General features: G+C 36.2%; 1 protein-coding gene and 1 non-coding gene across 5 annotated transcripts in view; one reads left to right on the top strand and one right to left on the bottom strand.

The window, feature by feature from the left end:
• LOC121327923 (roundabout homolog 1-like) overlaps positions 1-15,565 on the bottom strand; it is a 339,729-nt gene that overhangs the window by 40,012 nt on the left and 284,152 nt on the right. For all 4 annotated transcript variants that reach the window (XM_041272274.1, XM_041272277.1, XM_041272275.1 and 1 more), the window contains 4 exons: positions 13,453-13,610; positions 4,385-4,505; positions 4,000-4,138; positions 3,195-3,322 (listed from right to left, as the gene is read on the bottom strand). In XM_041272274.1, coding sequence (XP_041128208.1) covers positions 3,195-3,322; positions 4,000-4,138; positions 4,385-4,505; positions 13,453-13,610 — 546 coding nt within the window. The remainder of the gene's footprint in view (positions 1-3,194; positions 3,323-3,999; positions 4,139-4,384; positions 4,506-13,452; positions 13,611-15,565) is intronic.
• LOC121328190 lies at positions 8,295-8,506 on the top strand. Its single transcript, XR_005951652.1, has one exon. It is a non-coding gene; the product is annotated as a small nucleolar RNA U3 (small nucleolar RNA).

Here is a 15,565-nt window from a genome sequence, read left to right as displayed (position 1 = left end):
CAGATTTACATTTCCTTTAATGCAAAGCCAGATTTACCCATACTGAAGGCAACTGGGCCGAACAGCACAAATCTGGTTCACAGATCACTTGAACTTTGCCACCAGCCCCATTTCCTGACAAATTAAGATATACTAAAGCTACTGCATTCAACATAAGTCAAAGTTTGAAATTGTTAGAATTGGGTTAGAATAGGGTTTTCTTTAAAGGTGTCGTGCCCCATAAATCTTATAAAATAAATGTATTTTACATACATTTAAGGTGGTTGTTACTTTATATTTTTATGTTACATTAGACATCAAAGACCTGCAGTCTCATCTGAAATTGCAAAAGTGAGTGAGGAATAATTTTCTTTCATGGCAGAACCAATCCAACTTGTTTTAAATCTCTTTGCATGCATGGTTAAAGGTTCTTGGAATTTAAGCCAAACTTAATTCTTTCCCTTAAACTAATGCTTGAAAAAAGTGAACACTGAAGTGGTTTTAATTTTCTTTAAAAGTAATTAAGCGATCATGGGTCCTTGAGATTTGAATCTTACTTTTCTCTGTGTCCTACCCAGGTGACAACAGTAGCAACATCTTTCAACTGATAAACAGAAGATGCCAATAAAGCTGAATTTGATTTTTTTCAGAACCAATAACATGGAAAAATTACTGTAAAATGCATATTGTATGCAGGGTGCCTGCACTGACACTGCATTAAGATGTACACACATATTTTAGAAAGACAAACCTGTGTTAAGAGCGATTCTAATTTTATTTTATTTAACAAAAAAAAAAAAAGTACTGAATATTGAGCTTTAAAATTCTCTGGCAAGTGAACACAAATCTACCTCATAGTGGGTTGATGTGCGCCACCAACTCTTTCTGTTAAGTATAAAGTAGCAGGATATAGTTCGAGTAACAGCAAGCTGTATAAATTAGCATCCATTCATGCCTGGCTTCCTGTTCTCCTAGTCAAGGTCCATTGAAAATATCTGAGCCACAGAACAAGGGGTCTGCCCCATTCACTTCAATACTCGGATCAAGTCAACCTACTCCTACATTTTTTGTTTGCCAAAAAAACAATGCCCTATGTATGAATTACATAGTATATGAAGAAAATGTTTTTTCAAGTGTTTTACTAGAGAAAAAAAACATATGTTTACATAAAAACAGATAAACGTTGATTAGAAATGATATACTGGTACCCCATTTACCATACCAGTGCATGACACAAATAGATGCAAAATGTGATACACGGCTACATCCCCATGTTGTCCTCTATACAGATTTACATAGATGAATTTAAAATATATATCTTGCAGTTTTTATTTGAATCCAGGTCTGTCAAGAAAAAAAAAATTATTCAAAACTAGTGTGCCTTGGGAAGAAAGAACTATAAGGTTGCCTCTAGATGTCCTTGCTTTTGCATGCGTTCAGTAACCTTAGCAGCGCAATCTGAAGCTGTGAGTATCACTCTAGTCAAGATGTGCAGTTGTCAGACAGTCATTTTGTTATGTCTCATTTCCTTCAGGGGCAATAAAGGATGGCAAAAATACTTTGATGTGAATATTTGTTTTTTGGAGGGAGGGGGCAGATATAATCTGAAGTGGAAAGACAAGAGGAAAACAGATTTTACATCTTTCAGCCCATCACTTCTACATGTGCCTTAATCTGCTCAGTGTGTAGCAATTATCCATTTAGATTTGAAAATGAAAGGTAAAAAAAATTGAAAACATATCTCCATCCTGGGATTTTACTGGAGATATTATAAAATTAAATAGAAGTTTGGTAACTAAACAGAAAAAAATATAGGTGCAATGCCAAATGTCCGATGTTATAACTTATTATAAATGTTATATAACTTTCTTTGTCTTCGCAAAAGTCATTATGAACCTCTACTGTAACAGTTTCAAAAGTAGTTGATAAGGTAAGGAAATGAGTTAGTCCAGTACATATTACTAATACTTTACATTATCTATTTACATTGTCTATGTACAACTAAAACATATATGACTGAATAAATAGGGAAGTGGTGAGCAATGGTATTCAGTTAATGCCTTAACAAAAAGTTTCCTGAATGGATGTTAAATAAACCCCAAAGAACAGATATTCATCTTCCTACAGTATAAGTGGTTTGATTACAAGGACAACAGGCTGTAACATTTTTTTTTCTTTTATTATGAGTACTTTAGAACTGATTCAAATCAGATTCCCAAGAACTCATGACCCCTGTACAGGAAATTATCTAAATCAATTGTAATCTTCTGTCTCCAACTGGCCTTGACAAGAACAAACAAAGCAAACTAAACTAATTATGCAATAAACCCAACTTGTATGTTTTTCAATGCAGAGAGGTAGGTTCTGAATGGATGCCAAGCCCTCACATATCTTCTGACTAAGGTCACTGAGAGTACCGACTGGTGATGACTGGGTGTTGAGATGTGTATCAGGCAACTGGAATTAGTTCTTGTCCAGTTACCATTCCATTCAACGATAGTAATCTCGGAAGGCATCACAGTATACAGCAGTTGTAAAAATTATATTTGAATCTACCATCTCTTAAAAAACGTTTTCTGTCCATATTGTATAAATGAGAAAAAAAATGATTCAAGGGTTTCTAAAGTAAGAGAACTCTTATTTCTTGCTGTTCTTCATTATGTAAAGTCTTGCTTGTTATGTTTAAATAATGAAGGAACTTCCTTGTTTGGGTAGATCAGAAATTGAAAATAAAATAAAAAAAAGACAAATAATGACCTAAACAGAAAAGGTGATCTCGGCAACAGACACACAGAAACATTCAGGCATATTTAATTATATCTACTGAAGGTACAACAAAAAGTCTAGTCCACGTACCTAGTTCAAACAATATACTCCACTGCCTTTTTATGCCCCTAAAAACTGTATTTACTATTAAGACACCTGACCTCGTATGGAACCCCAGTGCTCAATATGAATACGGTTCTGCTATATAAGACCTAGTTTTAGCTGATTCCAACCTCCAGCTGCACAGATATTACCACAATACTAAATGGCTCCTGTGCTGAGAATGCTCATATACCTCCTGTCCTAGTGAATGCCTCCTAGTGAATATTCACCATATTTGAAACCCCTTCCAGTCTGGAAATCTTTTAATGTATAGATAATGCTTTTCAGTACCTTTTCTAGCAACCTAAAATGCAGTGTCTGCAATTTTACAGCAAATACATTCTTACCGTGCACCGTCAAAGTGGCAGAGGCTTCCGTTTTTCCCACCATGTTTTCTGCAATGCAGGAATAGGACCCCACATCAGCTCCTGTCACCCGTCGTATCTTCAAGGTGTGATCATCACGAATTTCAAACCTTAAATCAGATTAATCATAACAAGTGACAGCTGTTAAATGTTTGAACAAACCAACAACCTACTTAACAACTCTGCAAACCTTTGGGCTTAAAATCCTTTTGTGTCAAAAAACAGACCAAAAAGTTTGACAAATGAAAGCCCTGGCTCCTTGCTCATCATTGCATTAATTGACAATCTGACTACTGTGGGATTCAAAAACTATAATTGCAACTGTGGTGTACAGTGACATTTGGGCAGCTGTCTGATAATTCTTCATTGCTATGGTGTGATTTAGATCAGCTGGTGTTCAATTAGGCTGTTGTATAACCGAGTGTGGTCCACAGCAAGTGTTACGTGTTCGCCTTTTCAAAAAACATTTGACCAGATGTCTTTTTCTGTTCAAGTATGTGACCACTTGCTAATGGATTTTCCCCTAGGGAGGAGAAGGCTTTGATTTATTTTAGACCCAACAGTAACAAAAAAAGTCATCTATCATATATGGAAAAGTAAAATAAAATATCAGCAATTAAAAAAAAAAAAAGATATATATATATATATATATATATATATATATATATATATATATATATATATATATATAATATATATATATATAGAAGCTCCTTGCCCTTCTTGGACCCATTGTCTTGTCCTCAATTTTTGCACAGAGGCTGGAAGCTTTAGCAGTGTCACATACCTTCCTTTTGGCAAGTCTCCATCTTCCTTACGCCATCTCACTGCAGGTACTGGGTCCCCTCTGGCCTCGCACCGAAATTCCACGCTCTCATCCACAAGCACAGATTGGCTGCTTGGCCTTTTCACAAAGTTAGGACGCTCTGCACAGTGAAATAAATCCTTGAACTCCTTACACTATTCAGCATTATGTCGTACACACTGCCATTAGTAATAATATTGTCCTTGTTCCCTCCATTCATTGTTTGGATTAAGTCCAATTTATGGTCCCTGTGGGATGCTGACAGCAGTGAATCATTGAATGTATTACATGAAGTGATCCTTCCAGATGGTTTTTAAACTAAATTACTTGAATACAAACCATGTACAATATTTTATATTTACATTACCTAGAACAGTGAGCTCAGCAATTTCACTGTCTCGCTCGCCCACCATATTGGTCCCAACGCACACATATTTGCCAGCATCGTTCTTCCGGGCATTTGTGATCATAAGTTTTCCTCCTCTGATCTGAAAGACAAAAGCAAACACATGTATGACTTTTAAAGTCTTTGTTTATCTAGCTTGAAAACCATCTAACAGTAAAATTCCAATCCTTGCGCTATCAAACGACCAGCCAAATAAATGGCAGTGGTTACCACACATATATTTAGATTAGGAGGTCACAAGTTCAGCCATTATTCAGAAGAAGTTTAAAAGTCTCATAAAGATAAGAGCATTGATAAACAAAAATCTCACTTGTAAACCCTAAAAAGGAACACTACAGAAATGGAGGAAAGCTGGCAATATGCCTGCTATTTGAAAAGGTATTGCACTGTGGACCCAACTCCATTTCAACAATTAAAGGAAATTAAATGAGTAACAAAATAGGCTGTCCTAGGTACAAAGACTTAAAAGCTTAGTTTATTAAAATTGCCTGGGCATGACCGAGATGAAGGGTGCAAGGTCTTTGTGTTTAAATGGCTGTGAAATGTTTGAAATGTCACACTTAATCAACTCTGTGAAGATTCAAAGTTTTATCCTTTCAAAAATATGGGCATATTGACACCTGCCGACATCTGGGACGTCTTTTCGAAGCACCTTGAACTTACAAGCATTTTTTATTCACAAACTTCTTATAATTTATGACACTAACCTTGTTTTAAATAATGGGTCCAGCAGAGTCAGAGCGGAAATTAAATTTCAATGAATTTTATTTTAAGTGCTTTGGTACTGAAGGATCTTATTGCATGACTGTTTTAGTCTGTACAGGAAACCTGCTGGGCTTAAAAGGCTCAACCTGTATGACATTAGTATGAAAACAAGGTCAGGTCAATTTGTGTGAAAGAAAGAAAAAACAAAAATAACTACTTAAAGTATCCCTTGTGTTCAAATGCTGCACATTTCCGCTATACAGGAACCTCCAATTGTAGCTCATAAACTTGCAGTCCTATATGTGTTCTTAAATTTGACAATTTAAACGTTTTTTTTTTTTTTTCAAACCGGTCTCATAAAATTCAGCTCTCTTTTCTCATGCTGTTAAGTGATTTTTTATGGTACAAGTGCACGAATTGTACTTGCAACTGCATAACTTGCTTCTATGTCCACTAATGGGCTATAAATACTTCAGTAGTAAGGTCTTGACCTACAGTGTGAAAGGTTACCCAATTTAATTCCTGGCTTGATCACATAAGTTCCGAGTCATTTGTAAAAGGTAAAATTTTATGTATCAACGAGACAACTGTTTAGACAAAAAGGGTTAGATTTTTACTCCAAAAAGTTTCTTAGCACAGTTTTTCCAAAAAGGAAAAAGCACCGAATAAAGTTACTAGAAATAAACAATTTGGATTTGAGTATCTAGCCAAATATTTTTTTAATTAAAAAAAAAAAAAAAGAAAATAATAGTAATATTTTTGTCAACTTGGCATTCTCAGAATAACTTCAGAATTTATGAATGCTTCAAGTAATGCATCAACCATATGAACAGTTTATTTGGTTGGGAACTAAGCATATTGCTTCAGTGTGGTACCACCCTTTTATCACCATAGGCACAAATAACGTTATGTATACACCGAGTTGCATTTCATTTCAGACAACTTGTTGCTAGGTGTGAAAGTTGAAGTTGATAAAATGCAGAACCTGTTTGACACAAGGGTAGATTAATTTCATTCTTGAGAGCTGCAGCTGCACTCACCTTGGGCAGCCATAAACCCCATTATATTACTGTCAAGTGCTTAGCAGGATATGCATCAATGTGAAAAAGACCCACAGTTACCAAGTGAGAATTTGCTGCTCTGCTAATTATTCTGTTATTGATTCACTAATAGCTCAGCAGCAATACATTCACAAAAGTCTCAAGTATTTCATTCAAGTATTTCTTCCAATTGCATTTTTAGGCAACTGTTTGGACTAAATCTTGTAAAATAAACTGTAAGCTTTTTGCTCCAGAGATACAATCATAAGGTCTGCGTATAAGCTTAATGTGCATTCTATATGCATTATATATATCAGCCTCATAACCAGCCAACATTCACCACAGAAGATGAAATGGTTGAGATCCTCCATTTTAAACTTGGCACATATCAGCATCTGACATCTTTAAAATTTTCACACTAGCTGGATTTTGTAGTTTGAAGGACAACAATTGACTGCTTTAACAAGCACTACTTGTATGAACCAGACAGCACTACACATATACATGGGCATGCAGTACAAATATTAGACAAAACTATGGGACTGGAGATCCACTGGGAGCACTAATGTTTGATGGGGGTGTCAACTTTCTAAAGCAGAGCAGCACTGACTTTTCAAACATTTCAAGGCTACAAGTTAAAAACACCCCCACAGCTTAAGAATTAAATATTTGTATACCTCATTAGTAACTACTACAGCATTACACTTATTGAAAAAAATAAAAATAAAACAAAGAAATAGTGGCTGATTCTCAGCATCGCCACCAATGTTGAACACCCTTGAAAACTGTATCTAATCAAGTTCTTGACCACTTAAAGTTTAAAGTGATACACCAGGGTAAAAGCAATGTGTTTCAAATCCTAGAGAAAGCACTGTTTAGGACAAACAAGAAAGGCACATACTAAAAGGTTGGTATTAATGAACTACTTTAAAATACTGTTTCAAAAATACTGTACTTCCTGTAGGTATAATAACTTAAAGTGCATAGACGCACACGAAAATACAACTAAAAGGCTGTGTGCTATAATGGGAATTCATTAAGAATTCAAAATACATTTTAGTTAAAGTAACTATTCATGGGTATGTTTTGCTTGCCTTTGTTGCATGCACTTTTCAACTTTTATAGACTCCTCATGTTTTTAGTTTTTGTGCGTTTTGTTTTTCCAGTTGCCAATATACAGTAAACTATAAATAGCCTGCTATAGGTAGCTAACAAACGGAAAAAAAAAGATAACATTATAACTTATTTTTTGCATGTAGACAAGTGTGCATATTGCTTTGTTAACTGGAAATAATTTATTTTAAAAGAAAACATTAGCACAAAACAATCAACTATTTAGGCTACAAAAAACAAAAAACAAAAAAATCATAGACATGTTCAGGACCTTTTCACTCTATCTTCTTGTGCAACACTCAAAAAAGCACTCAACACAGATATATTTCAAAAAGGGCAGTATCTGTACATTTATTCTCATGCAAAACAAAAGTCTGACTCCCCCAAGGAGTACTAAATTAAACTTCTTAACTAATACCAGACAGACCAAAAACCCCAACACTTCTACACAAGCATTTAAACAAAGTACCCTCAAAGTTCACACACAGGTCTCTCCCCAGGCCTTAGCCTTAACGCAGGCAAACTAACACACATTAAGGCCTAAGTTACAAGCAGGTATCCTTAATGAAATGAATAAAACAATTAACATAACCATTTAAACCTGTGACTGTGTTAAAACAGCCACAAAACTAGGGCTGCAATGTGGGTACATTTTGACCTTCAAAGGATCGGAACACATTATCAAAGGAAGGTTCGACCCTTCAGTGGTACTAATTTGCATAATTTACTGGTGACGCCACCATAGCTGTTTGTTTACACTTGATTGAAAATCCTATTATTTTACAGATAAGCCATATAAACGGAATAAAATATTAAATGTTGTTTAAAAATACATTATATAGAACAGTAATCATGTTTTCATAATTTAAATAAAAATTTAAACACATGTTGTTTATTTGCATTTAATTGATACTGCTTCTGTGTACGCTTGCATTGTATCAGCACAAACTGCAGCGGACAGAGGCAAAACAAACTTAATTAAACAGTCACTGTTCCAAGTAGATTATCAGTCACAGTCATTTCTATAGTTGTGAAAACTAGTGATACTAGTGAAATGCGTTTCTAAAGTGTCTGGTCTCGCTAACCATGTTGAGGAGTTACAGTGTTCTCTTCTGAGCGTGAAGCGGGTCTTGAATGCTCCTTTACTGTAGCTGTTCCTGGCCATTGATGACCGTTCTGCCCTCCTTCGGGGGTGGAAGAAAAGAACACAAACGTTCGGAGTGGCTTATGCCCGAGTCGCTGGTCGCCAGGGCGGCTCGAGCGACCGTCAGGATGGCCGGCCGAGCGATCCGGGAGTGCAAAGCAGCGTTGCACCCAGACTCTGTCAGGTATCTCGAGGGAGTTATTGTGCAATACATGTGTATATGATAACCATATGATATTAATGCTTTGTTTTTAATTGTTTTGTTTATTGTTTGTGATGTGCAGTACAAAATAAAACAAACAGCAATTCTAAGTGCCTATGTACATTGCAGCTAAGGCATGCGCAGTTAGACAGTAAAAATGGGGAGCCAACTCCAGGACTGCGATATATCCGAATCCGCAGTATAGCGAGGGGTGATATAACGAGGGGTGGGTGTATGTACATTTCTTTCTATCGATCTTCATTGAACAGAAACCAAAGCTTCACGCAGATTGTTTTAAATTCACTGGATGTCTCAGAGCACTAGCATTCAAGCAGTCTATAAATTCAGTTAAAAACTGTGTCACATCACATCAAAGAAATTGTATCCGTCTAACATAATGAAAAAAAAAAAAAAATATATATATATATATATATATATATATATATATATATATATATATATATATATATATATATATATATATATTAGGATGTACCTGGTACATTAGGCAGCACTGAGCAAACACTTTTGAGAACATACCAGTATCATCCTTCTGAAGTTCTCTGCCTTTCCATTTTTTTTTTTTTTTTTTTTTTAATTTCATTTGAAATACAAAACCTAAACCATTACACTGGGCAAAAATAGTGGAGGAGCAAAGTAGGAGTGGCACTTGCTCCCTCTACCCTATGGGTTAGGCACCTACAGTATGTATACTGGCATATTTTACTGTTGTCCTGTGGTTGCTTTTAATAATTTGTTCTGCAATACTACTGCTTTGTATATGATGTAGAATATGTGATTGTAAACATTTAACACTAGTACGTAATAAACTTGGTACGATTTTGAATGTGCGATCTTAACGATGGCATTGTCGTTGATTGCGCCCGGCACCTGTTTCTTTACAAATTAAGGACTGGCAAGAAGTCTATCTATGTTGAAACATTCCTTTGACAGTTGGCCATCCCTTTTATAAACACAATCTGTAACAACTTGAAACCCCAACAAAAACACTGGAAGATTCTGGCAGCTGTTCCCATTGAAACCAGGCCCAGACTAAAGAACTTCAAGAACACAGGTGTGGTTTAAAAGACAGTTTGCTTGCTTCTATTATGTCTTTGTTCTCGCAGGTGGGGAAAAAGATGGTCATAAGAACATCATATAAAACAAAAAAATTACAAGCGCCATTCGGCCAACATTTAATTTGTACTCACCACAGGTTCATTAAGATTTTCAAACTTGATTAATGGTTATGTTAATCAAGAGCCACTTGGTGATCCAGAAACAATATGATTTAATTTAAAATGGATTATCAGGCTCCTTTATATATTTAGTGAGCTGCCATGTAATTCATATTTAATCTTTGATATCCAATATCATACATGGATTAGTAAAAGTCAATCAGTGTATAGTCTACGGGCTGCAATTTAATTACATTAGCACTTACAGAATATTATGAGATTGTGGTACTGAGTGTTATTTAAACACAAGGAAATAAGTAACTGGATTTGCTTCCAAAATAAGAAAAAATTGTATATTGTCAATTAATAGACAGTTCATTTAGCATATTGTAACAATAAGCGGGAGGAACCGTGTGTCTGTGGCTGAACTGTTGTTAGGGACTGTTTACGCGTGTAGGACCATGCTCTGCAACCCGAAGCTTAGAGCCTGCTAACTTGCAAAGACTTGCTCGAAACTGTTTGGCGCTAGTAACTAATTGCTGGCACACGGGATTTACATGTGAGGGCAATGCACGAGGCTTAGAAAAGAGCTTACCCTGTCCAAACTAACCAGCATGGGAAAGGTGGACAAGGGACTGAAGGGTGCACTTGCCAGAGGCAGAGGGGAGGTTAACCAGGCTACACTTCTGATTGGGTACAGCATTCACAATGTTTTAACTGTGTATGTCTTTGAGGCTATTTGAGAAGAGTCTGCAAGCTACTCAGAGGTTGGTGCTGTTAGGAGTGTTGCTGATTGCTGTACTGACAATCGGCTGAACCCGTTTGCTGTCAGAAAAAGCAGGACACCAGTAGAATAGAAGCGTTGGTCCGACACAAAAAGTGCAAGCAAATCTCACAAGGTTTCCAAGTTGCAAATTATATACAGTCATGTCCTTAATAAATCAAATGGTAATATGAAAGCAAAAGTAAAGAAAGTTAGAAGAATGAACACAAATTACATTTTTGTCGACTGTGGTAATGTAAAATGACCTGGCAATAACTTGTCATATGTTAAAATTCTGAATGCAAAGTTATAGGCAAATTCAGGAATTCAGTTTACACCACTAATATGTTGTAGATATAGGTAAATTGACTTTTAAGGGGCAAATACAGCACTTTAACTTTTGGCAGTCTAACAGTTTAAACATTTCCGGAGGAGGTATACAGAGATACCCCACTGGCTTCTGGGAATCCATATTTGAGCATAATTGAAACTTGAACTTTTCCCCCAGTCACAGGGTGTATTTGTGTTTGTTCTAAAGTTTAAGCATAGAAGAACTACAACTCTTTAATTTCCTATGTGACGTCAAATAAACTTTATAGATTGACAATGCTAAATCTGCTGTTTGAAATTGTATTATAATGATTGGAGAATTCCATTCAGGCTATTGTTTAGTAAAGCGACCATAACACTGTATGTCTCGGCCTCTCTCTAATATTGTTATTCTCTATGGATTCAATTTAGTACCGTCTAAATGAATAAACCGATTCACATGGCAAAACACTTTAATTACCAATCCACTGTTTACTACACAGACTTGCCTACATTTTTTTTACTGTTATCAGTAAGTTGATAAGCTGTTTGAAATCAATCGCCATTGGTGCTGAAAGGAGAAATGTGTTTTGTAGTTTAGTTTATTCCATGTGCCATGTTTGACGGCAGGCTATTTGAAATCATTTGAGGTTTAGACTAACATATGGGCATACCCAGTTCAACCCAGTTCAAGTTTGGAAAGGTCTTTAGAAGACAGATACAAAGACAGCGCCTGCAAGATATTTTGATTTATCAAGGACAGTCTGAAAGGTGGAGATATGTTTTGATCTCTACAGAATATGGACTGTTTTATCTTGACTGCTGTCTTGACTGGTATAGAGGTGTGCAGAGAACCCATTACTCGCACTAGTACTTGGAATACTATGAATACTCATATCTGGATTTACTCAGAAGTGGGAGGGTCTAAAACTGGAATTGCTGATAAAATGCATCTCTTACCCTGATTTTCACTCAGAAAGCAAGCATAGTGCTTTAATATTTATTTAACCTTCCATCAGCATCAATAATTGAGCTCACGAGGCAGGTGGATAAGGGTGCAAATGCACCCACATACATAAACCTGGCTAACTTATAATTTAAAGCAAAATAATAACAAACCTGGTTTATATTTAAACAGTTATATATTGAATACTATATTGAATACAACCATGAGCTGTGATTGTGGATTGCTATGTGAAAATTGTATTTTATTTGTAACCCTCAGATGGTGGAAAGGGGTACAAATGTACCCCACAAATTACAAATTACAAGTTACAACAATGTTCTTGGTGTCAAAATAGCAAATAAGGCATAATCACATGTAAAGATAACCCGCTATCTCTAAAGAGTTAACATAGAGCTAAGATACATGTTTGTTTTAAAAACGCTGGGGTGCATTTGCACCCTTTGCCGTCGATGAAGGGTTTACAGTGCTTTTTATCGTTTCCAAGTCCTAATATGTCATTTCAATTCTTGTTCCACAATAACTCATTTTTTATGATATTATATGGGATGTCTGTGCTGGGGCTGTGATTACACAGTGAAGCACAGACCACTTAGACCAGATTGCAAATCTGAAAAATGTATTTATTTTTTATCATTTATTTACTAGTATTTTTTGGAATTATTGTGATGGGGTGGTGGTGCTTGTGTACAGTACATAGTAAAGTATGATGAACTAAGCCAAGTGTGATGAGGTCAAATCAGAGAACACATCTGCAAGACATACAATTTGTTATTTTAGTGTTACTTGGGGATTTGAGGTATTTATTGTGGTGGAGAGATGCTTGTGTACAAAAAAGGAAAATACTACTTTTTAATATTAAGCTAAGTATGCTTATGAATCTGCAGCCTCAAAAGCGCACAAACACGAGTTCTCACAGAACTTTGGAAAGTAATATGCAATGAAAGAAATACATGGCCCATTAAACCATGCACCAAAAACTTCCCAAAAAACTATTCATACATCTTGTGGAACACATCTTTGCCATTAAAAAGCTAATGCAAAACAAACAATAGCTTGTGCGTGGAAAGTAAAGTGGAGTTATTAGTTATTTTACAGGAATGTAGCTTAAGTATAGTCTACGTGGCCTGTGCCAGTACTACTAATACAAAATGTAATTGCACACCTGATCTCAAATAAAATAAAAACGAAAATAATTTATAAAATCAGGCCCACAAAAATGCCTTCTGGAAAACGATTAGATTACTTTGGTTTATAAAACAATGCCAGGAAGACTGAATTGAAAGACACCGCAGCACAAAAACATCACACAAAGGCATAAAAAAAAAAAAAAAAAACACTAAAAACAAGCCTGACCCCTAAATAAAATCACTTCAAAATATTCTAAACAATAATCACTTTCTTTGAAAAAAGAAAACATTATTATTTGTACAGTCGAGCACACTCACAAACTGAAGAAACAGCCTTGGGAAAAAAAATAATGCCTATACTTGTTATGGATACTTGTGTGTGCTTGGACTCGGGCACACCCATAATAATTACCTAAACTGCGTCTTTTATAAGTTATGTGAATGTATTCACAAACAGCAGACTATCAAAGTTGGAACTCACTGTAATTCTTTCATCTCTGTCGTCTACTGGAACTCCATCTTTTTTCCAGGAAATGGTCGGCTCAGGGTGCCCACGAGGAGGCAGGCACTCCATTACTGCAGGTTCACCAGCTGCCACCATCACATCCGAAGGGTTCTGTCTGAAATCATCACGCAAGACTGTAGGGAGGAAGAAGAAAATAACCATTTAAAAATAAGTAAGCATATTCAAGAAATGCTGTTCTTTTGCAGTATTTTTTAAATCTGTCTGATTACATGCCCAAATGGTCACCTTTTTTTTTTTTCTTTTTAATTCTCTGTGGCCATTGCATCTACATTGGTTTTCCCATCTGTGGAGATTTATTGTATTAATATCCTTTTTAAAATAAGGTAAACAGACATGAGTACATTGCCCTGTTTTTAGAAACAAACCTGCACCCAAATTAAACAGGCCATTCAACCTGAACAAACCATCAAAGTGTGCCAAGTTACACCTTCAACAAACAGTAAGGCAAAACAGAGTGAGCTGATTATCAAACTCTGGCTGATGTCATAAGATGTAATATATTAAGGCATCAGTTGAGCTCTGGATGATACACAAGATACCACACTCCAAAGATCAGTAACTAAAGTCCCTTTCACCCTGGCATTCTCTATCCCATTCGCAACCTACCTGGAACGGAACCTGGTGTCCTGCGGGTTTGATAAAGCAGGGTAGACCTAGGTCACAGACTCAAGTACTCAAGGTGCGTATCAATGCCCCGGAAGCAGTTTGTTGTGCTCGCTTCCACCCAAGCGTCTATGGATCGAACCGTCAGCCCAAATGTTGATTAGAGTAAATGTTTCTTCATCCCTGCTGCAATCTGGCTCATGCTGTGTCTCAATAAACACAAATATGGCTAAACAGAACAAACAGAAATGTTCCTTGCGGAAGTGAAACCTTCACACAGGCGTAGCTGTTTGTTTCTTTGTCGGCTTACCAACAGCCGTAATGCATTTTGTCTCATTCAACCAAAGTCTAAGTGTGTCGACCTACATCCTTAGGTGGGTTGCTGTGACCCGGGTACAACCCAGTTACATGGTTTCACACTATGCGGGACTGTGACCTGGGTAGGAGTGCCAGTATGAAGGGGGCTTTTTAGACAAGGTTTCTCAGATGTAAATTTAAGTACGGCAATTTTAGATTGAAGCCTTACTCATAGCAATGAACCAAGTAATTAGAAAATCATTATTCAACCTGAACAATGATTCCTGCAACAATGCAGCCAAAATAAGATAAGCTCTACTCCTATGGTAACTGAACATAATCTTTTTATGTTCCATTTGGCTGGCAGTTAGATTCCAAAGCATTTACATTGGCTAACAGAGATACATATTTGCACTACAGTTAGTCTTGGAATTTACTTTGAAGTGTTTAAGCAGCAGCAGAATAGGTCATGTAGGTTAACACTAGAACTGCCGAGATTTCAGACTACATACAACCGCCGCACCCATAAAAAGTGCACCGCCATTTTAAAACGGCTTTGATATGAAAATGAAAAGTCGGATACAACTTAATATTTTTATTTATGAACATCATGTATAATATTTTTAGAGCAGAAACACTGTACTTACATTGAACATTTTTCTTATTTTTTTCAAAAAAGAGCACATATACATAAACATGAAAAACTGTAATAAAATAAAATTTACACAATAAACCTGTGTAAACAGGTGTAGAAAGCTGTAAGCACACATACAATTATAAAACATAAATAACTTATGCAACGTAAAAGCGCTTTGAGTGAAAGAGTTCAAAGGCTCTGTCTGTCTGTTCAGAGTTCTATTACAGCTTTCTCAGTACAATCTAAGCAGAAAACATGCGTTTCAACTGTACCAGAGCATTTGCCAGAGACTGGCTTTTCATAACTTTACAAATGCAACAGTCTCTGGCTTTTGTTTAACATCAGTCCTGATGGTCACTGATTTGTGCAGAGAGCTTAGAACAAGCACATTTATTTATTTTTTACACCTGTACACACTCAGGGTGGCACAGTCATTCTGCCTGAGGAGTGTAGTGGAGTGCAGGGGGGCTCGCATGGCTTGATCTGTTAGTGGTAACCCTATTCAGAGGACAGGCCAACGAGAAAAAAGTA

The sequence above is a fragment of the Polyodon spathula genome, chromosome 15 (genome assembly GCF_017654505.1).
Source record: "Polyodon spathula isolate WHYD16114869_AA chromosome 15, ASM1765450v1, whole genome shotgun sequence".
NCBI lineage: Eukaryota > Metazoa > Chordata > Actinopteri > Acipenseriformes > Polyodontidae > Polyodon > Polyodon spathula.
This window is presented reverse-complemented; position numbering and strand designations above follow the sequence as displayed.